At 32.8% G+C, this 27388-nt stretch overlaps 1 protein-coding gene and 1 long non-coding RNA gene across 3 annotated transcripts in view; one reads left to right on the top strand and one right to left on the bottom strand.

Moving 5' to 3' along the window:
• Positions 1-26118, top strand: part of LOC127701304 (cytoplasmic tRNA 2-thiolation protein 2-A-like) — a 47749-nt gene extending 21631 nt beyond the window's left edge. For both annotated transcript variants that reach the window (XM_052205188.1, XM_052205189.1), the window contains 6 exons: positions 4038-4129; positions 10253-10316; positions 11947-12089; positions 13614-13677; positions 20924-20982; positions 26024-26118. In XM_052205188.1, coding sequence (XP_052061148.1) covers positions 4038-4129; positions 10253-10316; positions 11947-12089; positions 13614-13677; positions 20924-20982; positions 26024-26072 — 471 coding nt within the window. In that variant the 3' untranslated portion in view covers positions 26073-26118. The remainder of the gene's footprint in view (positions 1-4037; positions 4130-10252; positions 10317-11946; positions 12090-13613; positions 13678-20923; positions 20983-26023) is intronic.
• The window catches only part of LOC127701374 (uncharacterized), a 189643-nt gene that overhangs the window by 19850 nt on the left and 142405 nt on the right, over positions 1-27388 (bottom strand). The window lies entirely within an intron of this gene.

Raw genomic sequence — 27388 nt, 5'->3', positions numbered from 1 at the left:
TGTACCACAAGGTTCCATATCACAAAGGGAAGGCTGTTATTGATTTTGGGGGTAATTGCCTCAAATTTTAGGAATTAGGGGCAAAAAAAGTGGCAAAAAACAAGCATTTTTCTAGTTTCATGACAATAACTTGTGTGTTCAAGTGTATGGATATTTCTGAAATTGTACTACAAGGTTCCATATCACAAAGGGAAAGCTGGAATTGAGTTTGGGGGTAATTGCCCGAAACGTTTAGGAATTGGGGGCCAAAAAGGTGCCAAAAATAAGCATTTTTCTAGTTTCCAGACAATAACTTGTGTTCAAGTGTATGGATCTCTCTGAAATTGTACTGCAAGGTACCATACCACAAAGGGAAGGCTGGTATTGAGTTTGGGGGTGATGAATCATAAGGGGGTTCAAAAAATTTGGGAGGGGGGATTTTTTGTTTTTGTTTTTTTAAATTTTTTTCCTTTTTTTTTTTTTTTTAAATTTTCCATTTTAAGTTGGTTATTTCTGATTAATATTTAAAAGCAAATAATAATGATATGGTAGGAGATACACACCAAACAGGATGTGTAAATTATTATATAATAAGTATTGTGCAATAGCAAGAAATTTTCAATTGCACAGTATTGCACAATAGCAAGAAATCTTCAATTGCACAGTATTGCACAATAGCAAGAAATCTTCAATTGCACAGTATTGCGCAATAGCAAGAAATATCCAATAGCAAGAAATTGTCAATTGTACAGTATTGCGCAATAGCAAGAAATATTTAATTGCACAGTATTGTGCAAAAGAAGATACTTCATATAAATTGCTTATTTCTTGACCAATTTCAATGGGGTTTTATTCTTGAATTCTTGGGGTTCTTTAATATGCTGAATCTAACCGTGTATTTAGTTTTTGGATTTTGGGCCCCGTTTTTAAATTGGTCCACATTGAGGTCCAAAGGGTCCAAAATTAAACTTTGTTTGATTTCATCAAAAATTGAATTATTGGGGTTCTTTGATATGCCGAATCTAACCATGTATTTAGATTCTTAATTTTTGGTTCCGTTTTCAAATTGGTCTACATTAAGGTCCAAAGGGTCCAAAATTAAACTTAGTTTGATTTTAACAAAAATTGAATTCTTAGGGTTCTTTGATATGCTGAATATAAACATGTATTTAGATTTTTGATTATGGGCCCAGTTTTCAAGTTGGTCCAAATCGGGGTCCAAAATTAAACTTTGTTTGATTTCAACAAAAATGGAATATATGGGGTTCTTTGATATGCTGAATCTAACCATGTATTTAGATTTTTGATTTTTGGGCCCCGTTATCAACTTTGTCCACATTGAGGTCAAAAGGGTCCAAAATTAAACTTTGTTTGATTTCATCAAAAATTGAATTCTTGGGGTTCTTTGATATGCTGAATCTAACCATGTATTTAGATTTTGGATATTGGACCATAATAGGTGAATGTCCAATTTAAAATTTTTAAGTTCTTAGACCACATTCATTCTGTGTCAGAATCCTATGCTGTGTCAAATATTTAATCACAATCCAAATGCAAAGCTGTATCAAGCTTGAATGTTGTGTCCATACTTGCCCCAACTGTTCAGGGTTCGACCTCTGCGGTCGTATCAAGCTGCGCCCTGCGGAGCATTTTATTTTCTAATACTATGTGCAATAGTTCATCTATATTTGGTATGTGCGTACCTTGCAAGGTCCTCATGCCCATCAGACAGTTTTCACTTGACCTCGACCTCATTTAATGGATCAAAGAACAAGGTTAAGTTTTGGTGGTCAAGTCCATATCTCAGATACTATAAGCAATAGGTCTAGTATATTCGGTGTATGGAAGGACTGTAAAGTGTACATGTCCAACTGGCAGGTGTCATCTGACCTTGACCTCATTTTCATGGTTCAGTGGTTATAGTTAAGTTTTTGTGTTTTGGTCTGTTTTTCTTATACTGTATGCCATAGGTCTACTATATTTGGTGTATGGAATGATTGAAAGGTGTACATGTCTAGCGGGCAGGTGTCATCTGACCTTGACCTCATTTTCATGGTTCAGTGGTCAAAGTTAAGTTTTTGAGTTTTCCTCTTTTTTTCTAATACTATGTGCAATAGTTCAACTATATTTGGTATGTGCGTACCTTGCAAGGTCCTCATGCCCGTCAGACAGTTTTCACTTGACCTCGACCTCATTTCATGGATCAGTGAACAAGGTTAAGTTTTGGTGGCCAAGTCCATATCTCAGATACTATAAGCAATAGGTCTAGTATATTCGGTGTATGGAAGGACTGTAAGGTGTACATGTCCAACTGGCAGGTGTCATCTGACCTTGACCTCATTTTCATGGTTCAGTGGTTATAGTTAAGTTTTTGTGTTTTGGTCTGTTTTTCTTATACTATATGCAATAGTTCAACTATATTTGGTGTATGGAAATATTTTATGATCTATTTGGCAGTCACACAGGTTTTATTTGACCTTGACCTCATTTTCAAGGTTCATTGCTCAGTGTTAAGTTTTTGTGTTTTGGTCTGTTTTTCTTAAACTATAAGCAATAGGTCAACTCTATTTGTTGTATGGAAGAATTGTTAGCTGTACATGCCTGCCTAGCATGGTTCATCTGACCTTGACCTCATTTTCATGGTTCATTGGTCAATGTTTAGTTTACTTGGTTAATGTTAAGTTTATGTGACAGTTGTAATAAAGCTTTATATTTAGGACTATCAACATAATATCAATGATTAGTAAAGAAGGCGAGACATTTCAGCGTGTGCACTCTTGTTTAAATTGGTCTTCATTGAGGTCCAAAGGGTCCAAAATTAAACTTAGTTTGATTTTAGCAAAAATTGAATTCTTGGGGTTCTTTGATATGCTGAATCTAAACATGTATTTAGATTTTTGATTATGGGCCCAGTTTTCAAGTTGGTCCAAATCGGGGTCCAAAATTAAACTTTGTTTGATTTCAACAAAAATGGAATATATGGGGTTCTTTGATATGCTGAATCTAACCATGTATTTTGATTTTGGACATTGGACCATAATAGGTAAATTAAAAAAAATCAAGTTCTTAGACCACATTCTTTCTGTGTCAGAAACCTATGCTGTGTCAAATATTTAATAACAATCCAAATTCAGAGCTGTATCAAGCTTGAATGTTGTGTCCATACTTGCCCCAACTGTTCAGGGTTCGATCTCTGCGGTTGTATCAAGCTGCACCCCAGCGAAGCATTTTATTAGAATTGAGTTAATCTTCCTTTATACATAATTGTAGTTGAAAGACCTACAATTATATCTCCAATTCATAGTAATGCCTTCCAATGCTTATGATAATAATAATAATAAATTCCTTATTTAAAGAGGGTAAACTCAGTTAGCTACAATAAACTACCCTCACATACAAATTACAATACAATCAAAAACAGATATTTACACATAGTTAATTTACAGTCAATTAGTTCAATGTAATATTACTAACATGATAAGATATAAGGCTGTTCAAGATGCACATGTAGTCAAAAAATCAAATAAAAATAAAAGAATATACAAATACATTGTAGAAAACATAATCTTATCAGGACTGTGTTAAGTACTTCTTGATACTTTGTTTAAAAGTATAAGTGTTTTGAGCTTTACGAATTTTGTGTGGTAGTCCATTCCATAACACTGATCCAGAATAAACAAAAGATTTCTTAAATAGCTCAGCTTTTGGCTTAGGAACTATCAGATTACCTTGAGTGACACCTCTTAAGGAGTAAGGATTATTATCTGATTTCAGTTTAAACTTTTGAAAAATTGGTGCTTCCATACGCATACATTTATATAGAAGTAAATATTTGTGGTATTTGATTCTATTGTCAACTGTCATCCACCCAAGTTCTTTAAATAAGGGGGCTGAGGGGGTTAATACATAGTAATGTTTAATTTCTAGTTTCCACTTCAAAATGAATGCAATCTTTACCCTTCAGTGCTCACAAACACTTTGATTTTTGTATTGTTGCTGTAATTTGTCATTTAAGACAGATCAATAAATTATTGTTCATGTATTAAATTATTTTTTAGGCACCACAGAATACCAGTATAGAACATTTAACAGAATCATTTATAACAGGTCTGCAGGCAGATTATGGGTCTACTGTCATGAATATTATGAGGTAAGACACTGTTGTCTGCTCTTTGGTAGGGTTGTTGTCTCTTTGACATATTCCCCATTTCCATTCTCAATTTTACCAAAAAGTGAAGTCACTGAAGTGAAATTTTTCTTTCGACAGGTTTATTGGCAAACACTTGCTTTTCTGAGTAAACTTGTAAGGAAATGAAAGTTCTCATTCTTTTCGGAAGATCTGCAAGTAGTAATTTGATGATATGAAATACTAATTTGATTAATAGAACATTTCATTACTTTTAACTTTTTTATAGACAGATTATGGCCCAACTTTCTCATAATTTAAGATAGAATACTGATTATCTCCCTTTTCACAGGAGAAGTTGGCTCACATTATGATATTTTATTTCAGAAGCAAATACAGCTTATAGGATACATACATATCATGATAATAAACCAGGTCTTTTTTAGAGTGATCCTTTTTTTATACGACCGCAAAAAAATTTTTGTGGTCGTATATTGGTATGACGTTGGCGGCGTCGCCGTCGTCGTCGTCGTCGTCCGGCGTCGTCGTCCAGCGTCGTCGTCCGAATACGCATTAGTTTTCGCACTCTAACTTTAGTTTAAGTGAATGGATCCCTGTGAAATTTTACCATAAGGTTCAATACCACAAAAGGAAGGTGGTGATTGATTTTGGGGGTTATGGTACCAACAGTTAAGGAATTAGGGGCCAAAAAGGGGCCAAAAATAAGCATTTTCTAGTTTCCAGACAATAACTGTGGAACAGTGTATGGATCTCTCTGAAATTATACTACAAGTTTCCATACCACAAAGGGATGGTTAGGATTTGCTTTGGGGGGTTATGGCTCAAACCGTTTAAGAATTAGGGGCAAAAAAGGGGGAAAAACAAGGTTGTCCTGGTTAATGGACAAATACTTTAGTACAAATATAATTTAAAGCAGTGTAAGGGAGATAAATCAAATACATCATTGAAATTATCTCCCTTACACTGCTTTTAAATTATGTATAAAGTAATGGTTAATGAACAATTAAGATAATTTAAAACAGTGTAAGGGAGGTAATCCAAATACAACGTTTTGATTACTTCCCTTACACTGCTTTTAAATTATGTTTAAAGAAATGCATATTTATAAAGGAAGACCAGTAAAAATATCTGCAAATGTTGCATCTTTTTTTTTTACAAAAAAATCCATATGAAAGATTTGACACTATATTTTAAATTCTATTATAAAATAGATTAAGTTAGCACTATGGTAAATTTAAATGGGTAATTATGGCTGCAAATTCCATTGGAAATTTGAATTGAGATTATGACCATATCTTGAGGGAAAGAATTTTTTTGGGGAAAGGGGGGGGGGGATAAAAAGAAATTGTGGGGGGTCAATTTTTTCTCATTTCAGATTTCAGAAATTAAAAAGAATTATTCTTCAAATATTATTTTTTTTTCAAATTTCAAATATTGAAAAATTTCAAGAAGTAATCTTTAATTGCACAGTATGGCGCATTAGATTTGTAAAATCTTTGACCACATTTATTTATTTGTTATGCCGAATCTAACCGTGTATTTAGATTTGTAATTATGGGTCCAGTTTTCAAATTGGTCTACATTAAGGTCCAAAGGGTCCAAAATTAAACTTTGTTTGATTTTAACAAAAATTGAATATATGGGGTTCTTTGATATGCTGAATCTAAACATGTATTTAGATTTTTGATTTTTGGCCCAGTTTTCAAGTTTGTCCAAATTGGGGTCCAAAATTAAAATTTGTTTGATTTCAACAAAAATTGAATATATGAGGTTCTTTGATATGCTGAATCTAACCATGTATTTAGAATTTTTTATTTGTGGGCCCCGCTTTCAAATTGGTTCATATTGAGGTCAAAAGGGTCCAAAATTAAACTTTGTTTGATTTCATCAAAAATTGAATTATTGGGGTTCTTTGATATGCCAAATCTAACCGTGTATTTAGATTTTTAATTTTGGGTCCCGTTTTTTAAATTGGTCTACATTAAGGTCCAAAGGGTCCAAAATTAAACTTAGTTTGATTTTAACAAAAATTGAATTTTTGGGGTTCTTTGATATGCTGAATCTAAACATGTGTTCAGATTTTTATACGACCGCAAAAAAATTTTTGTGGTCGTATATTGGTATGACGTTGGCGTCGTCGTCGTCGTCGTCGTCGTCGTCGTCGTCGTCGTCGTCCGGCGTCGTCGTCCGAATACACATTAGTTTTCGCACTCTAACTTTAGTTTAAGTGAATGGATCTCATTGAAATTTTACCATAAGGTTCAATACCACAAAAGGAAGGTGGGGATTGATTTTGGGGGTTATGGTACTAACAGTTAAGGAATTAGGGGCCAAAAGGGGCCAAAAATAAGCATTTTTGTAACTTCCAGACATAACTTGTGTGTAAGTGTATGGATCTCTCTGACATTGTACCACAAGGTTCCATATCACAAAGGGAATGCTGGGATTGATTTTGGGGGTAATTGTCTCCAAATTTTAGGAATTAGGGGCCAAAAAGGGGCAAAAAACAAGCATTTTTCTAGTTTCATGACAATAACTTGTTTGTAAGTGTATGGATCTTTATGAAATTGTACTACAAGGTTCCATATCACAAAGGGAATACTGGGATTGATTTTTGGGGTAATTTCCTCCAAATATTAGGAATTAGGGGCCAAAAAGGGGCAAAAAACAAGCATTTTTCTAGTTTCATGACAATAACTTGTTTGTAAGTGTATGGATCTTTATGAAATTGTACTACAAGGTTCCATATCACAAAGGGAAGGCTGGGATTGATTTTGGGGGCTTTCCCTCAAAATTTTAGTAATTAGGGGCCATAAAAGGGCAAAAAAAACATGCATTTTTCTAATTTCAGGACAATAACTTGTGTGTAAGTGTATGGATCTTTATGAAATTGTACTGCAAGGTTCCATATCACAAAGGGAAAGCTGGAATTGAGTTTGGGGGTAATTGCCCTAAACGTTTAGGAATTTGGGGCCAAAAAACAAGCATTTTTCTAGTTTCCAGACAATAACTTGTGTTCAAGTGTATGAATCTCTCTGAAATTGTACTGCAAGGTACCATACCACAAAGGGAAAGCTGGGATTGAGTTTGGGGGCAATGAATCATAAGGGGGTTCAAAAAATTGGGGGGGGGATTTTTTTTTTCCTTTTTTTTCTTTAGCATTTTCCATTTTAAATTGGTTATTTCTGATTTATATATAAAAGCAAATAATAATGATATGGTTTGAATAGGCATACATGTGAACCTCCCGACGGGAGTACAATAATCCCGTTTTCAGGGGTCTCCTCCCCCCCTCCCGTTGAAAAAATCCCGTGTATGAAATTTTTCATGAATGAAAAATTTCTGCCCAACATAACATCTCAGGCATCTGGTGTAACTGACATTACCTGAAGTTATATTTTACCTGTAAATCAATTAACATGCATAATTATATGGCTTCACTTGTCAGCTTGGGTGTCAAACATACTGGTAAGCAACGATTTTTACCTCAGGCTAACTGCCGTTGTGTAACAAAAACTGTGTATTTATTGGGTTACTTCCCTTGATTTATCCTGTTTTAAGTTACTTTCCTTTTAATAATGAAAATTTTTAAAAGAATATAAATAAAATATAAATTGAACAAATAATCATAAAAGGATGGTTATTAAATGATTTTAAATGTCTTAGGACAAATAAAAAAATAATAATTTGAAAATTATTTGAGGATTCTATACTTCCTTTTAAGGCTTAAATTGAAATTTATATATTATCACTATGACCCTTACTTTACAGATAGAATGAATTTCTGAGTTTGCAAATAAAAACTATTTGCAAGAGAGAAAAAAAAAAATAAAAACTATTTGCAGACAGCTGAACAAATGTTCTGGTTGCAATGATTGTTTTATAGAATATGAAGTAAAAAATTTAAAGAACATACTGGAAAAAAACAATGTTAGATTGAACATGTAGAATATAAAGATGGAGAAACTTTATAAGTACAAGGGTACTATAAACATAATAAATTGGTTGGAAAGTTGAAGAAAACACACTTTAAAAGACCATTTTTACAGCACACGGTTACATTTACAACAAAATTAATGTCGATTAAAAACCTCCTGATCTGAGTCCTAATCTCCTGACCAAAATTTCCCAATCTCCTGATCTGAGTTTCACAGTCCATCACATGTATGAATAGGTAAATTGAAAATTTTTAAGTTCTTAGACCACTTTCATTCTGTGTCAGAAACCTATGCTGTGTCAAATATTTAATTACAATCCAAATTCAGTGCTGTATCAAGCTTGAATGTTGTGTCCATACTTGCCCCAACTGTTCAGGGTTCGACCTCTGCGGTCGTATCAAGCTGCGCCCCAGCGGAGCATTTTATTGATTATGGGCTCAGTTTTCAAGTTGGTCCAAGTTGGGGTCCAAAATTAAACTTTGTTTGATTTCAACAAAAATTGAATATATGGGGTTCTTTGATATTCTGAATCTAAACATGTATTTAGATATTAGATTTTTGGCCCAGTTTTAAAGTTGGTCCAAATTGGGGTCCAAAATTAAACTTTGTTTGATTTCAACAAAAATTGAATATATGGGGTTCTTTGATATGCTGAATCTTACCATGTATTTAGATTTTTTATTTGTGGGCCCGCTATCAAATTGGTTCATATTGAGGTCAAAAGGGTCCAAAATTAAACTTTGTTTGATTTCATCAAAAATTGAATTAATGGGGTTCTTTGATATTCCAAATCTAACTGTGTTTTTAGATTTTTAATTTTGGGTCCCGTTTTTTAAATTGGTCTACATTAAGGTCCAAAGGGTCCAAAATTAAACTTAGTTTGATTTTAACAAAAATTGAATTCTTGGGGTTCTTTGATATGCTGAATCTAAACATGTGTTTAGATTTTTGATTATGGGCCCAGTTTACAAGTTGGTCCAAGTTGGGGTCCAAAATAAAACTTTGTTTGATTTCAACAAAAAATAAATATATGGGGTTCTTTGATATGCTGAATCTAAACATGTATTTAGATTTTAGATTTTTGGCCCAGTTTTCAAGTTGGTCCAAGTTGGGGTCCAAAATTAAACTTTGTTTGATTTCAACAAAAATTGAATATATGGGGTTCTTTGATATGCTGAATCTTACCCTGTATTTAGATTTTTTATTTGTGGGCCCGCTATCAAATTGGTTCATATTGAGGTCAAAAGGGTCCAAAATTAAACTTTGTTTGATTTCATCAAAAATTGAATTATTGGGGTTCTTTGATATGCCAAATCTAACTGTGTTTTTAGATTTTTAATTTTGGGTCCCGTTTTTTAAATTGGTCTACATTAAGGTCCAAAGGGTCCAAAATTAAACTTAGTTTGATTTTAACAAAAATTGAATTCTTGGGGTACTTTGATATGCTGAATCTAAACATGTGTTTAAATTTTTGATTATGGGACCAGTTTTCAAGTTTGTCCAGGTTGGGGTCCAAAATTAAACTTTGTTTGATTTCAACAAAAATTGAATATATGGGGTTCTTTGATATGCTGAATCTAACCATGTATTTTGATTTTGGACATTGGACCATTATAGGTAAATTAAAAAAAATGAAGTTCTTAGACCACATTCTTTCTGTGTCAGAAACCTATGCTGTGTCAAATATTTAATCACAATCCAAATTCAGAGCTGTATCAAGCTTGAATGTTGTGTCCATACTTGCCCCAACTGTTCAGGGTTCGACCTCTGCGGTCGTATCAAGCTGCGCCCAGCGAAGCATTTTATTAAATATTCATGAATATTTTGTTTTATTTACCTACTTGTTCCCAGATATGATCTCCATATTTCTTCTTGTATAGACACTTTTGGGGAATTTTACCAATATAAACATGATTGGATAGCTGTCAAAATAAATTCACAAGAAGATTCAAAGTAAAAGGAGGGGTAGTATAAAATTTTGGTATAAGCTTAAAATCTAAGGAAATGGAGGTATATAGATGTCGGATGATGGTTTTAAAAAATTTTTGAAAGAAAAAAATCAACAGATGGTTGAGAAACTCAAGAGAGGAGGACTTCTAGTATTAAATAAGATGGAGGATGATTTTAAAATAGAATACTGTTTTATAGACCTCACTGTTTTTTTTTTTTTTTTTTGATTTTTTTGTAGGACTGGTGAAAAACTAACAACAGAAATACTTGATTCCACAGAACAACAGTGTATAATATGTCATGTAAGTAAACAGGAAATCAAGTGGTTTTACCAAATATTGATGCCTGTCTGGCAGACATTGAAAGTGCTCTCAGACCTACAGTTCTCATCCATTTTGAACAAAATTTATTTTAAACGTTTCAGCAGTACATCTCTGATGAGTTTGAAAATCAGGGCTGGTTGATTATTTTCCCAAGGAAATGTAAACCATTTTGAAATTGTAAGTGCTCTCTTGCCAAAGAGAGGCAAAGGATACCAAAGGGACATCCAAGCTCATGAGTCAAAAATAAACTGACAATGCCATGGCTAAAAATAGAAAAAGACAAACAAAAAGTACAAAAAACATCATAGAAAACCAAACACTGAGCTACACGAATCCCACCAAAAACAGGAGGTGATCTCAGGTGCTCCAGAAGGGTAAGCAGATCCTGCTTTACATGTGGCACCCCTCATGTTGCTCATGTAAGTACAAACCCGGTGATATGTCTAATTTCTAATTGACATTAAATTTATGCCTTAGGTTTACATCAGCAATATCTGTTGAGTTGAAAAGTTAGCCTGGTTCAAATATTTTTGAGGAGTTATGAACTTGAAAATAGGAATACTGAAAATCAACATGGTAAGCCCTATCACACCTATATTTCTCATCAGGGTTCAAGGAATTGTATTTCAAAGGTTTACATTAGCAATCTTTCAAAATAATTCAGTGCTGATCAATTATCTATACAAGAATTATGCATTTGAACATATAAGTGATACATAAAAGTTCCAATATATTGTGATGGTTTTTTTTTTTTTTGGGGGGGGGGGGGGGGAAGTCATTGGCTTCTCTGTAGCAATACTGTTGACAAGATATGATCAATTGTTTTTGCTGTAATCATTTATGGTTTTTGTTTCAACTTGAGAAGTTCATTACGGTGTGAGACTCTCATGGGTAGTCAAGGTTGTTAAAAACCCCCCTAGTAGTAAGAAGTATATTGAATTAATTACAACTTGTTTTGACTCAGTTTAATTACAGTGGCTTCATTATTTTTCGTTGGATACCAATTTTACGTGGTTTTGAATGATCAATGAATTACAAATTTTCTATAGGCTTGTATGCAGACTTCAAAAAAAAACATGAAATTAGATATCCATGAAAATGTAAGTTTTCTTTAATCCACGAAAATTGGTACCAACAAAAATGAATTAATACATAGTAAGAGCTTTCCAAATTGTAAGTGTTTGCTAATCACTGAAGGATGCATGGTGACCTCAACATATTTTTAAAGTATACAGGTTTTGTTGCTGTCTCAATGTTTTCCCTATATCTACTTTTGTTCAAACCGTACAAGACATATATTTTTGTATTTGTCTACTTCTTCAAATGGACATTTTGTTAAAGCAAAATTTCTGAGTTATAGATTCACCAATTTTCAAACGTTTTTTCCTCTTGTTTTTTTTTTTTTGAGAATAAGAAGGAGGTAGGAAAATATTTCATTATTGGTACACTACATGAAAATAACATAAAATCATGTATTTATAAATTCTATAATGAATAATACAATGATATTTTTTACCCAGAATTAATTTGATAGTGATTGTGAAATGATGATTTTTTTGCTTATTTCGGAAATCAAATGCAGATACTTAATGAAGAAAACTAATTTCAGGCCCCTTTAGATACATCAACTGGAATAGCTTCAGCCCTTAATGCTGTGGAATTTTCACAAAAGATATCTAGGAAGAAAGAAGATGAGACGTCTCCTGAATGTTGTGGCGAAGGAGATGGAAGTTGTAATACAAAATCTGGCAGGTTGGTTCATTGATGAAAATTCTTGCTTATATTCTTATTTGTGTTAGTTTAATAATCATAAATACTGTCAGCATATTTTTTACTGTGTAGCCTGAATGTTAAACCAGCTGTAAGTATTTCGAAAGACTAGTAGGCAGGGTGGTTAAAGTTGGTATCTATTTTTGAATAAACAATAAATGTCTGCTTCACTTTATAAAATTGTGTATGATATTTTATTTTCTTTTAAAACATTATTTCCAGTTTAGCTGATCACTTTAAACAAATATGATATGATAGACGTATATCAAACCCACCCATTAATTGAAGTTTGTATAAGAAAAAGAAGAATGGATGGTTGATTTGATATACTTTACACAATATATCTCCACCCACACATCAATTCTTCTCTTTCTCGCACAAACTTCACTTAATGTCTCCTAAAAAGACCTACTGAAGTATAAACATTATTAAAATAAGGAGATGTTGTATGATTGCCAAGGAGACAACTTGAATGTTTTCTTAAATGAAGTTTTGTATCTCCTGTATATGCATGTTGCATATAGAGTTCCTTATATTAGATTTAAGTCACAGTTACCGTCTTTTAGTGTGTATAGTACGCTGAATTTTACCCTGGGATAGATTTCTGAAAAGGGGGTGCGTATTATGTATGGCTACACTATTCTTGAGACTTTTTTTCATCAAGAAACCAGGTGGTCAGGAGGAATATATTTTCGTAGCATGATTGTTGTTATGTTTAACATGTATATTTGTACCTTCCTGTATCTTTAGTTCCCAACACTGAATAAGAAAAAAACTAAAATTTCCTATCCAATCTTACTAAATAAAAAAGTGGAAATTATATCACTTCCCTTATTGTGAAGTTGTTTGTTTTGTATTTGGTCCAGTTACTGTGAATTCAGAAATTATTGCGTGCATTTATTATTGCGATTTTGTCATTTTAGACTAAAATGCGATTTTAATTTTTGCGATATTGAGAAAAATCCTGTTTAATTCATATAAAATATTTCAAAATGCGAGTTTGAATTATTGCGATTATAACCCTGTCGCATTTTTCGCAATAATAAAAACATCGCAATAATTTCTGAATTTACAGTATGATTCCTCAGATAAATTGGAATCAAATTAGGGATTCCGCTGCTTGGTTGATGAATCTGAAATTAATTTCTCTACTTATATTTTAACCAAGCTTATATTACTGCTTCTCTGTGCAGGTGTTCATCGTGTCTTTTGTAAGAATGATGATAGGATGAAATATTCCTCACATAGTGTAAAAGGACAAAAAGAGTACATTATGTCCAAAACAGTACACAGAATCTAATTCAATTCCAAATCAAATAAACAAAGGGTTCTTGTAATTATTCTTTTTCTGTATTAGGTAAGCAGTGTTGGCTAAGGAGAACATCTAGCTCAGTTTGTAATAAATTTAACAGGCTTGGTAGATATCAGTTGTGCTGACAAAAACTCCAAAACTTGGTCATGTTTAAGACCATAATATGTATAAATACTATAAACTTATCTTTGCAGATTAACAAAAGAAGAAGCCTTATCAACTATGTGCTATGGTTGTCGTCTAATGGTTAAAGACTTGGTAAGAAAATAAAATTGATTAAAGTGGCCTCTGAAAATATTTTACATTTCACAAAAAATTGATTTGATTGAACACTGAAATTGAATGCATTTTATTAAATAGACTCTCTAATAGTTTACTATTAAAATAAAGTTCAAATTGACTGCTCTTCTACTTTTAATTTGGTTTTTATGCCCCCGCCGTAGCGGAGGGGGCATTAAGTTTTACCCATGTCCATCTGTATGTACGTCCCAAAGTTGGTTTCCGTTCTATAACTTTAGTTTGCCTCAACCAAATGTTATGAATCTTATGCACTATGCTTATTACCACTAAACACAGATCAAGTTTGAATTTTGGTGGTGTCGCTTTTATCGTTCTAGAGTTATGCCCCTTTACAAATGGAAAAATTGCTGAATTTTATGCACAATGCTTATTACCACTAAACACAGATCAATTCCAAATTTGGGTAGCGGTCACGTTTACTGTTCTTGAGTTATGTCCCTTTATAACATATGCAAGCATGGGCATCATCTGTGTCTTATGGACCCAATCCCCATTTATTCATTTCTTTATTTGCAGATACATTTTACACCCAAGATAGGTCCTTACCAGAAATAGATGAATAACACCTATATTTTATTCATTTAATTAAATGTTTTCCCCAAAATTTGTTGAGTATGTATCAGTCTTTCATCATATATACCTGAGATGTGAAAACACTTCAGCTACTGTTAATTCAGAAATTTTTGCTATGTTTTTATGCAAATAATGTGACATGATGCATATAAACCAATCTATTGTTCGTCAATCATTGAAGTAATTTTTTACCATGACAACAGAAAGCATTTAATGTCACAGACGAAAAGTGGGTTTTTTGCAAATATCGTTAGGTCAATCGGGGAAAACATGAGGTCAGTCAGTAAGATCACACAACTCAAAATTGGTATTAAATTACATTAATTAAAAATCAAATTTTAGAATTTGATTACACTACTTGTATGATAAAGATAGATTTAAGAGATCAACACAGGAACTATCCCAGAAAGTGCTGAAAGCATTATTTTCACTAAAAAAATATGTGTCTAATTTTCATCATGTCCCTGTTGATTTATCGTGTAAATTATTTGATTCATTTATTAGTCCCCTACCTACAAAGTCGAAGGGGACATTAGGTTTGCTCTCCATCCATCTGTCCGTCTGTCCATCTGTCAGTCCGGCAAATCAGCTTTCCACACTTTTTTTCTTCGTTCTTGAAGATATTGATTCGATATTTGGTATATAGTTTTATCATGACAAGTTATAGATCAAGTTCGAATTTTGTTCTAGTCTGATGATTTAGTCTAGAGTTATGGACCATAACTCTGGACCATATCTAATGTTAGAGTACTATGTTAAACTATATTTCTGTTCAAAGGGAGATAACTCATTTTTTAAAAGACATTCTTTGTTAAATTATTTGAAGAATTGTTTGGCAGGTTTGTTTGTTATTTAGTATAAACTAATTTTCTGAATGCTATATATATATAAAAAAAAATTATGAAGAGAAATTCTTTAATTAGATATTAATCTATTTTTATTAATGTATATATTTCAATACATTACATTGTGTAGATAAAAGTTGTTGACATTTTATAGATAAGTTACAAATCTATATTAGTTTGTGACAAATGAAAGAAAAAATATTTGGAACTATTGATTATATTTTATTATAATTTGAAAATAGATATACACTGTATTACATCATATCTAATTTTAGAGAACTATTAATCATATCTAATGTTTTTTTATACGACCGCAAAAAAAATTTTGTGGTCGTATATTGGTATGGCGTCGGCGTCGTCGTCTGGCGGCGTCCGGCGTCGTCCGAAGACACATTGGTTTTCGCACTCTAACTTTAGTTTAAGTGAATGGATCTCTATGAAATTTTACCACAAGGTTCAATACCACAAAAGGAAGGTTGGGATTGATTTTGGGGGTTATGGTACCAACAGTAAAGGAATTAGGGGCCAAAAATAAGCATTTTTGTAACTTCCAGACATAACTTGTGTGTTAGTGTATGGATCTCTCTGACATTGTACCACAAGGTTCCATATCACAAAAGGAATGCTGGGATTGATTTTGGGGGTAATTGCCTCAAAATTTTAGGAATTAGGGGCCAAAAAAGGGGCAAAAAACGAGCATTTTTCTAGTTTCATAACAATAACTTGTGTGTAAGTGTATGGATCTTTCTGAAATTGTACTACAAGGTTCCATATCACAAAGGGAAAGCTGGAATTGAGTTTGGGGGTAATTGCCGAAACATTTAGGAATTGGGGGCCAAAGAGGGGCCAAAAATAAGCATTTTTCTAGTTTCCAGACAATAACTTGTGTTCAAGTGTATGGATCTCTCTGAAATTGTACTGCAAGGTACCATACCACAAAGGGAAGGCTGGGATTGATGATGGGGGGTAATTGCCTCAATATTTTAGGAATTAGGGGCCAAAAAGGGGCAAAAAACAAGCATTTTTCTAGTTTCAGGACAATAACTTGTGTGTAAGTGTATGGATCTTTCTGAAATTGTACTACAAGGTTCCATATCACAAAGGGAAAGCTGGGTTTGAGTTTGGGGGTAATTGCCCTAAACGTTTAGGAATTTGGGGCCAAAAAGGGGCCTTAAAACACATTTTTCTAGTTTCCAGACAATAACTTGTGTTCAAGTGTATGGATCTCTCTGAAATTGTACTGCAAGGTACCATTCCACAAAGGGAAGGCTGGGATTGAGTTTGGGGGTGATGAATCATAAGGGGGTTCAAAAAATTGGGGGGGGGGGATTTTTTTTTTTTCCTTTTTTTTTTCTTTTAAAATTTTCCATTTTAAGTTGGTTATTTCTGATTTATATTTAAAAGCAAATAATAATGATATGGTAGGAGATACACACCAAACAGGATGTGTAAATTATTATATAATAAGTATTGTGCAATAGCAAGAAATTTTCAATTGCGCAGTATTGCACAATAGCAAGAAATCTTCAATTGCACAGTATTGCGCAATAGCAAGAAATCTTCAATTGCACAGTATTGCGCAATAGCAAGAAATATCCAATAGCACAATATTGCGCAATAGCAAGAAATTGTCAATTTTACAGTATTGCCCAATAGCAAGAAATATTTAATTGCACAGTATTGTGCAAAAGAAGATACTTCGTATAAATTGCTTATTTCTAGACCAATTTCAATGGGGTTTTATTCTTGAATTCTTGGGTTTCTTTAATATGCTGAATCTAAGTGGTATTTAGTTTTTGGATTTTGGGCCCCATTTTTAAATTGGTCCACATTGAGGTCAAAAGGGTCCAAAATTAAACTTTGTTTGATTTCATCAAAAATTGAATTATTGGGGTTCTTTGATATGCCGAATCTAACCATGTATTTAGATTCTTAATTTTTGGTTCCGTTTTCAAATTGGTCTACATTAAGGTCCAAAGGGTCCAAAATTAAACTTAGTTTGATTTTAACAAAAATTGAATTCTTAGGGTTCTTTGATTTGCTGAATCTAAACATGTATTTAGATTTTTGATTATGGGCCCAGTTTTCAAGTTGGTCCAAATCGGGGTCCAAAATTAAACTTTGTTTGATTTCAACAAAAATTGAATATATGGGGTTCTTTGATATGCTGAATCTAACCATGTATTTAGATTTTTGATTTTTGGGCCGCGTTATCAACTTTGTCCACATTGAGGTCAAAAGGGTCCAAAATTAAACTTTGTTTGATTTCATCAAAAATTGAATTCTTGGGGTTCTTTGATATGCTGAATCTAACCATGTATTAAGATTTTGGATATTGGACCATAATAGGTGAATGTCCAATTTAAAATTTTTAAGTTCTTAGACCACATTCATTCTGTGTCAGAAACCTATGCTGTGTCAAATATTTAATCACAATCCAAATGCAAAGCTGTATCAAGCTTGAATGTTGTGTCCATACTTGCCCCAACTGTTCAGGGTTCGACCTCTGCGGTCGTATCAAGCTGCGCCCTGCGGAGCATTTTATTTACTCATATAATCAGTTTTCCACACTGTTTTTAGTCATGCTTGAAGATATTGAAATGATATTTACTTTTTGTTTACACCATGACAAGTTATAGAACAAGTTAGCATTTTGTTCCAGTAAAATGAATTTTTACCCGGTAGGGGACTATGTATTGCCATGTAATACTCTCAGAATGCTTGTAAAACCTTTAATTTTATATAATAGTGAAATTTGGTTTATGGAAGAATATTACTCCATTTTTAGAGCCACAAACAGAGCCAAAATGCATGGAACTAACTGTGATATTTTATCCTTGACAGATTGATCCAGCTTTGAGAAAGTGCATCATAAATTTTGTAAAACTGTTCTTGGAATTAAAAAAAAACTCATGTAATATAGCTGCAAAGTATTGAGTTTGGACAGTTTCCACTTGACTCATTTATAAAAACTCTAGTTTTATTATATCTTTAAAGAATTATCTGTCAGGAAATAAACCCTCTTGTTAAAGAAGCTTTTAAAGTAAAAAAGTCTATGACTGAAGATGGAATATATACTTGGCATACTTTTGCAAAGCACATTTTTAAAGAATTTGATATTGATGAAGAAGAATATGTTGATTTTGATAAACCTTTAAACTAATAAAAAAAATTCGCTTAAGAAAACTATTAAACATATAGAAAAGTATGATAAAATCACTCTTGAAAACTTTCAAATATAGATAACAGTTCAAAACTTTACCCTTATAGTAAACTTAGAAATGAATTTAAACTGGAAGACAAATGCACAATCTAAAAAATTTTGATAGTCATCAACTTTAAACAAAATTCCGTATAAGTGACCATAACTTGGGAATTGAAATAGGTCGATATAAGAAAATTCCAAGAGAACATAGAGTGTGTAAAGTTTGCAAAATTTTAGATGATGAGCAGTGTAGGACAGTCGGGCCAGCCAAAGGCTGGCCCGATAATTTTTTTTTGGGCGAGTGCAAAAATTACTTCACAGGCCCAAAATGCATATTGGTAGCCCAATTATTTTACTCAAATTTTTTTCGGTGTTGAGCCATTAAAAATGACAATAAAGCAACATAATAGATATTCTTAATTCTTCAACCTTCCCGACACATAAACCTAAAAAAAAAACTCATTCCCATAGTCTTCATTGTCACTGAATTCATCATCACTGACCAGTGCCTAATCTAGGATTTTGAATTGGAAAATTGACTTCTCATTCCATGAGAGAGTAGCTAGAAGTGAAGTTCCATTACCGTTTCGGTTGCATAGTGATTTCGTGTCTTTCACTGAGGAAATTTTGCTGTTGCGTTTAAAATTAAACAAGTTTCTGCGAATTGATCTAAAAATAGCACGGGGAATTTCCGCGATATTCTATTCGGTCAGTCATTTCAACAGGTTGTATGTCCAAAGTGTCAATGCAAAACAAAATCAAAAATACATTTTATAAACGTAATATTTTCTTATGTCACTGCCACAGGCACTTGTTTCTGTCCTTGGGGGTTTACTATCTACACTCGTATGAAAATTATTTTGACGGCTTCTCAGTTGTATCAGTGTATGGAGTTCTTTTCAGAATTCCCTTGCCCTTGTTTATTTTAGTGGGTCAAACGAGGTTTTACTGTCAATGACCGTCGCTATCCTATATAAAACACCAATAGTTTAGCGGCCACCATTGACTGGAAAACCTTGTTTGACCCACTAAACAAGCACATGTCACGATGTTGTTTGTATCCGCCATGTTAATATTCTAATGCACTAGCACGTTCTAACGGTGTGACCAGAGGATTTCTGACAATGGGTGTTCCGAAGTTGGGGTTGGTTTTTATAGGAGTAACTACGATTTTGAGAATGATAATGCACTCGCCCAATGATTTATTTTTGGGCCAGTAACTATCCATCTTTTGACATTTCTAATCGCCCAATCAAAGTTTTGGTCGCATTTGGCGACCAGGCGACTGGCTGTGTCCTACGCTGGATGAGGAACACTTTTTCCTTCATTGCCAAATCAGCAGTAATATTAGAAATCCCCTTATAAATGCAATTAAAACCCATTATCCTAATTTTAACCAGCTTGACTCAAACTCTAAACTTAAACTATTCTAGATCCCAATAAAGATATTTTGTCTTATGTTGTGGGCTATATAAAGCAATCCATGGAGTAGGGAAATAAGGTCCATATTGGTAAATTATCTATATACTTATATATTATAAATATTAACTTGACTTGTTTACAACTTTTTTCATGTATTGTATTTGTATTTTTTTTGTACACATGTCTGATGAATTAGTCTTGAATTTCTGTCTGCTAATCAACAGTTGCATAATCAATTTACTCAATAATTTGTGTATACGCAGTACTATTGGTTGCTATGCATTTTGCGTCAAACTTATGATTTATATGAATCTTTAAATTTTTAGCTTCAACTTGAAGAACAAAATGTTTTGAATACGGCATTTTAAAACAATTGCTTCTGCTGCTTCATATTATATAGGTTTAAACATTTTTTTTTTGTTGAGGTTATTGATGTGTAAACTAGACTTTTGCACACACAAACCAAAAAAAAGTTTTTACATGCAAAGGTCCAGCTTACACATTAGTAGCCTTGAGAAAAAATGTATTTGATTCTAATGATTCTCACCAGAAACTTTTATTGCATTTTCTCCTTAAATTCCACCTTTCATGGGACCCCAGCATTCTATCCATGTATATCACACATGTATATATTACAGTGAAATCTACACAATGTAAAAATATGTAACAAACGTTGATATGTCAACATGGTCTATTGTGTGTAATTTAAATCATGGAAAGAAATTCATACAATCACATTCAAGTATTTGTATACAGTGGATTCGTTATCATTTGCGGGATACTAATTTTGAAGGATTTCGTTGATATACATGAACCACAAATTTAAATGTTCAACAAATTAAGTACGAAAATAAATGAATCCACAGCAGATAAAAATTCATATAAGAATTATAACCGAGTACTTATAAATAAGAAGATGTGGTATGAGTGCCAATGAGATGACTCTCCATCCAAGTCACAATGTGTAAAAAGTAAACAATTATAGGTCAAAGTACAACCTTCAACACGGAGCCTTGGCTCACACCGAACAGCAAGCTATATAGGACCCCAAAAATGGCAAAATGACTAGTGTAAAACAATTCAAACAGGAAAACCAACGGTCTAATCTATATAAAAAAACGAGAAACACTTATGAAGTCTGTATATTTTCTATTTCCAGAGTGATGTAAACAAGCTTCCTGAGTATATTCAGCGAGACATTACAAACAGAGTAAACAGGTATGTAACAGTGCATTTTTTCAAAAGCATATTTTCAAAATTTTCTAGTTTTTCCAGGAAAAGACCCCATTTTAGATTACCTGAACCATAGGGTAATGCAAGCTTTTTTTAATGACTTAGCATGCACCGATAATCATGCATTTCAGTGGTCGTTCGCTTTATACTTGAAAAAACTTGACCTGAACCTTGTTGGGGGTTTGATTTTAAGTTTGATATTATACCCCGACTATAAGAGTGGGGCTATATTGCAGTTACTTTTGTTCAACCATCTGTTCATCCAAAAAATATTTCCATCACATGTTTCTCATGAATTACTGAATAGAGATGTGGTATGATTGTCAATGAGACAACTACCCACCAATGATTAAAGGACGAGGATGTTTCTCATGAATTACTGAATAGAGATGTGGTATGATTGTCAATGAGACAACTACCCACCAATGATTAAAGGACGAGGATGTTTCTCATGAATTACTGAATAGAGATGTGGTATGATTGTCAGTGAGACAACTACTCACCAATGATTAAAGGACGAGGATGTTTCTTATGAATTACTGAATAGAGATGTGGTATGATTGTCAATGAGACAACTACCCACCAATGATTAAAGGACGAGGATGTTTCTCATGAATTACTGAATAGAGATGTGGTATGATTGTCAATGAGACAACTATCTACCAATGATTAAAGGACGAGGATGTTTCTCATGAATTAGTGAATAGAGATGTGGTATGATTGTCAATGAGAAAACTATCTACCAATGATTAAAGGATGAGGATGTTTCTCATGAATTACTGAATAAAGATGTGGTATGATTGTCAATGAGAAAACTATCTATTAATGATTAAAGGATGAGGATGTTTCTCATGAATTACTGAATAGAAATGTGGTATGATTGTCAATGAGACAACTATCTACCAATGATTAAAGGACGAGGATGTTTCTCATGAATTACTGAATAAAGATGTGGTATGATTGTCAATGAGAAAACTATCTATCAATGATTAAAGGAAGAGGATGTTTCTCATGAATTACTGAATAAAGATGTGGTATGATTGTCAATGAGAAAACTATCTACCAATGATTAAAGGACGAGGATGTTTCTCATGAATTACTGAATAAAGATGTGGTATGATTGTCAATGAGAAAACTATCTACCAATGATTAAAGGAGGAGGATGTTTCTCATGAATTACTGAATAAAGATGTGGTATGATTGTCAATGAGAAAACTATCTATCAATGATTAAAGGACGAGGATGTTTCTCATGAATTACTGAATAAAGATGTGGTATGATTGTCAATGAGACAACTATCTACCAATGATTAAAGGACGAGGATGTTTCTCATGAATTACTGAATAAAGATGTGGTATGATTGTCAATGAGAAAACTATCTATCAATGATTAAAGGAAGAGGATGTTTCTCATGAATTACTGAATAAAGATGTGGTATGATTGTCAATGAGAAAACTATCTACCAATGATTAAAGGACGAGGATGTTTCTCATGAATTACTGAATAAAGATGTGGTATGATTGTCAATGAGAAAACTATCTACCAATGATTAAAGGACGAGGATGTTTCTCATGAATTACTGAATGAAGATGTGGTATGATTGTCAATGAGAAAACTATCTATCAATGATTAAAGGACGAGGATGTTTCTCATGAATTACTGAATAAAGATGTGGTATGATTGTCAATGAGAAAACTATCTACCAATGATTAAAAGGATGAGGATGTAAACAAATACGGGTATAGGTCACAATTCCACCTTCAACAATAAACAAAACCTGTACTGCCTGTACAAAGTCAGGAATATGACAGTTGTTTTCCATTCGTTTGATGTGTTTGAGCTTTTGATTTTGCCATTTGATAAAGGACTTTCTGTTTTGAGTTTTCCTTGGTATTTTTGTTGTTTTACTTTTTTCTGTAATAAAGGGACATCTTCTATTATCACTTTGGAAAAACAGCTGTATTTTGCAATTTAGAGGTTAAGTAATCTTAGAGTTATTTCCCTTTATATGCTTACCTCTGTGGATCATATAGAACATTAGGTTTCACAAAATGTTTTAAATTCTACATTTTTCAAAACAAAGCTATTCGTTACTGGAATGTCCATTGTGTAAATTTCATATCCAAGTCAACACAAAAAATACCAGTAAGATAAAATGCTATTTATACAGGCATTTTTATGTAACAGCTTTTTTATTCTGTTTTTTGTGTTTTATTGGGGGAGGGGGGCTCAATTTGATCACATTAATGTAAATTTTACTCTGAACAAAATTCAAACACATATGTTTTGGTTGCAACATAATCAAGTATTATTTTTGGTATATCCAAAAAATAGCCTCAACACCATTACAGTACAGTAATCAAAATTTCTTTAAACATCTTCTCTTATGTAGATAACTAAGTAACCTCTCCACCTTATCAGCTGAACCCTTATAAACAAATAGCCCATACCACAAATATTTCACCAAGTAGCCTAAATGGTCGTTTTGTTTGCTCCAAACAAATTTTATCTAGCCTGAATCTGTTTCCATAAACTCAGCATATATCCAGTGGTTAAAGAAACAAAACAAATGCCTCTAAATATGTTGTTTTTTGATAACACTGTCTTTTTAAAAACTCACATGATATACTTTTGAAATTATAACATGTGGCAAGTATGTAAGATGACTAAGCGTTTTCTAATACTTAAGTAGATACCAGTAAACTGTCCTATGACGCAGGGAGAGAAAGATTCCTTCCAAAGACAAGTTTCTTAGATCATAAATATTGGTGATGATTTTTTTATGGTTTCATACTTACTATAATATATCAGTGTTTTAAGTCCCAAAACTCCAGAACAACAAATCTTTCAATGAATTCGAGGAATCTGTCAAAGGTTTACAGAAAGTAAAAATTATAGGATTAGGGAATGGATAGTTGATTTTTTCAAGACCTACAAAAAAGATTTGTATGATTTGTCAGATAAAATGCCTTGATTCTAGAAAGATAATTGGGAAAATTGTTGAAATATAAAGGCAGCTTGTAAAAAATTTGATAAAGATCAGTTATTAAAGAAAAACTTAGTTATCTAGAGACATTCCTGTAATTGTCAATATTTACAAAAAGTCCCGTTACAACACTGGAATGACAAGTCTGTAAGTGTTCAAAATCAGTAGGGACCTTGAATTTGTGGAACCTAATATTGTATTAGAATTTAAGATAAAGATCAATAAATACCAAAATTTTAAACTAATTTTAGTTATCATGAGTCGAAATGTTCAGACTGACAACAATAAACTTTTTATACCCCTGCATTAAAAAAGTGTTATACCCCCACTTTAAAAAAGTGGGGGTATACTGTTTTACCTCTGTCTGTCCGTCCGTCCATCCGTCAGTCCGTCCGTCTGTCCCATGAATATTTTTCGTCGCGCCTCCCTCAGGAACTACATTACAAGGATTTCTGAAATTTGGTTTCAGGGTTTATATGAGTCAGCTATACCGTGTGATGCGTTTTCAGATTCATCACTCAACAAATTCCTGTTTACCTTATACTTTTAGCGGACGGGGGTATCTTTAGTGAGCAGTAGCTCACAGATTCACTTGTTATATCTGTTGATGAAAGTACAAAGAATCATGAGATTTCCTTTGGAATTTTTCCTAATCTCTCAGCAACAATTGTTATCTCTTGTGTGCTGGGATAAGTTCAAATTAGGCTATTAAGTATCAAGCCAGTTTTCCTGCCAATGGTCTGTGGTTTCTCTGGGGACTCCAACTTCCTCCATCAATAAAAGCTCTGGCCCTTGATATAGCAAGGAGTACTGAAAGTAGGGTTAAACCCAACAATCAATCTAGTTAGACAGGCAATGCTAGCCATTAATGAATAACGTAATCATCAAACGAACTCTTAAAGGCTTCTGTGAGGTCTGAACATACTTCCATCATACACAATGTTAAGTTCTTAAGCTATGGATGCCACATGCTGAGCAGGATTTGCTTACCCTTCCAGAGCACCTGAGATCACCCCCTGTTTTTGATTGGGTTCCTGACGCTCAGTCTTTAGTTTTCTATATTGTGTTTTCTGTACTACTGTTTTTCTTTTGGTCTTTTTGTTTTTTTTGCCATGGCATTGTCTGAGTTAATTCTCTTCTTATGTGTTATGAGTTTGAATATCCCTTTGGTATCTTTGCCTCTCTTCGTTACTGAGTACCAGGGCCCTCGGTCATAAACATTACTCAGTACTCAGAGTACAATATTTGTGCTCGAACCATCTAATCCAGTATTTGGATTGGTTAATTACCAAGTCTGAGTAAAAAAATCGCACTCGAAAGTGTTATGGCTGCAAGGCCTGATGTTAAGACATTAAACAAGGATTGTTTCATATAATTCACACTTATGACAAAGTTTGTCAGCAGTGAATGTCTTGATTGACAGCTGGAATTCAGATATCATTCTGAATAGAGATGACTCTTACAAACGTTTTGCTTTTAATGACTGAAGGTTTCATTTGGAAAATATTATCAATAAAAATTAAGGGAAAAGATGTAATAAAAATAGGATCTTATTGATAATAAAAATTTCCATTCAGAAAAAAAGAGATACAAAATAGTTTGTGTCTAACAGAATTGGATTTTCTGCATTCCCTAAATTCTTCATTCTTATAAACAATTACAATAAATAACTGCTGTCAAAATCAAGCTCAAGATACATACAAATTTCATATCTGAATTTTGATAAAGAATTATAGAATTAAAAAACTTGGCTGAAAATCCCAGAGTGTGCAGAATTTTTGGTAACAGAAAGGTAATTCATTCCCACCCAAAATAAATTATAATTTTATGTAATTATCAACAGTTATTGGTAGATATATGTCGTTAATAATTCACTTTTCTGTCTTACAATCATATGCAAACAAAATAAATAGTGCGCATTTTGTTAATAAATTTTCTTTTATCAGTAATATTCAAAATTTCAAGCTATTTTCTGATATCTTTTAGAATATGATCATGCAATGAATTTTTCTACATTTTATGTTTTTTTGTATTTTTCAGATCAAAGATGAAAGCAGATATTCAAGATTATTTATTAGCAGATGACTAACAGATATCTGTTTTAATAAAAATAAATTTTGTTTTATTGTTTAAAACTCTGTTTTTTTAATGATTTCAAATAATTTTTGTGTTCCAATTCTCACTAGTGTACATTGATAATTCTTGAAAATTGATGCAAGCATAGTAAGTTTACCTATAGTTGCTAACCTTCTATGTCATTTGGTCTCTGATGGAGAAGTGTCTAATTGGCAATCTTACCACATCTTCTTATTTTAGTAATTTTTACACCAACTGTATTTTCCACCTAATGTTTCTTGATCAACCTTCATTAGGTATGCTTGTGATCATAAATTTGGATAGTCAAAAAATTTGAAAGCATTTGAAACCATACAGAATAGCCAAAACAATTTACCATTTAAGGTCGACTTTGCCAGAGGGAGTTGCAACATTAGGCTTAACACAATTACACATTCATTTGCAGACCACAAAACTGTATCATTTAAATTGAAAATAATTTCCAAAAATATTATCATTGGAAAGTACATTAAATTTTCAACCAATGAATATTTTAAATTAGTTTGATTGAGCTTACTGCTACTTATTCTACGTGGATTATTAATGGAGGAAATGGGGGGATACTAAAGGTTTAAATATGACTTTTTGTATAAAACTCATAAACTGTTTGCAGACAATTAGATCAAGTGCACCTTATCATTTTTGCTGGAGGACTGTTTGATTTCTATGTTGCAATTTCCTAATTTTAGTTTAAAAACAATAGGTTAAACACATTCAAACTTAGCATAGCAAAGCAGAAGGTAAGATTAGGCCTCTTTTTTGGTCCTTGAATTAGATAATTAAAAATTAAAGTAACATCCTTCAGATGTTCATAAGACAATAGTCTGTCGGACATCACTATTTAGTTTTCATTTGTCTTACATATTGGTATTCACTTGGCATGAGTAAAGTTTCATCCTCTCCAGTACTACAGACAAAATTTCACATAACATTTCATTACATATAAGATAATAACCATCACTAGAAGTTTACCAATCAAATTTTCACCCCTTTTCTTCCTGTGTACAAGCTTTAGTAACCATGTTACCTCAAGTTTCCAAAATATTCTATAGAAACACCAAATGAAAAATCCAAATCAAGCTGCAACATGATACTAGTAGAATATAGTGTGGACCAATAAATGATCAAATATTTATCTCATCTGCCTACAAACAGATGAATATGATACAAAAGATGACTCTAGGATGATAAATACCACTAACGTACCTCTTTGTCTTCATTATATTATATAAGGTCCCTTTTGGTCAATTTATACCTCTCATTTCCTCAAAATTTCAACTTTTGAGGCCA

This window comes from Mytilus californianus, unplaced genomic scaffold, assembly GCF_021869535.1.
Source record: "Mytilus californianus isolate M0D057914Y unplaced genomic scaffold, xbMytCali1.0.p SCAF_5, whole genome shotgun sequence".
In the NCBI taxonomy this organism is placed as follows: Eukaryota; Metazoa; Mollusca; class Bivalvia; order Mytilida; family Mytilidae; genus Mytilus; species Mytilus californianus.
Note: the sequence above shows the minus strand (reverse complement) of the source record. Positions and strands in the feature narration are given on the sequence as shown.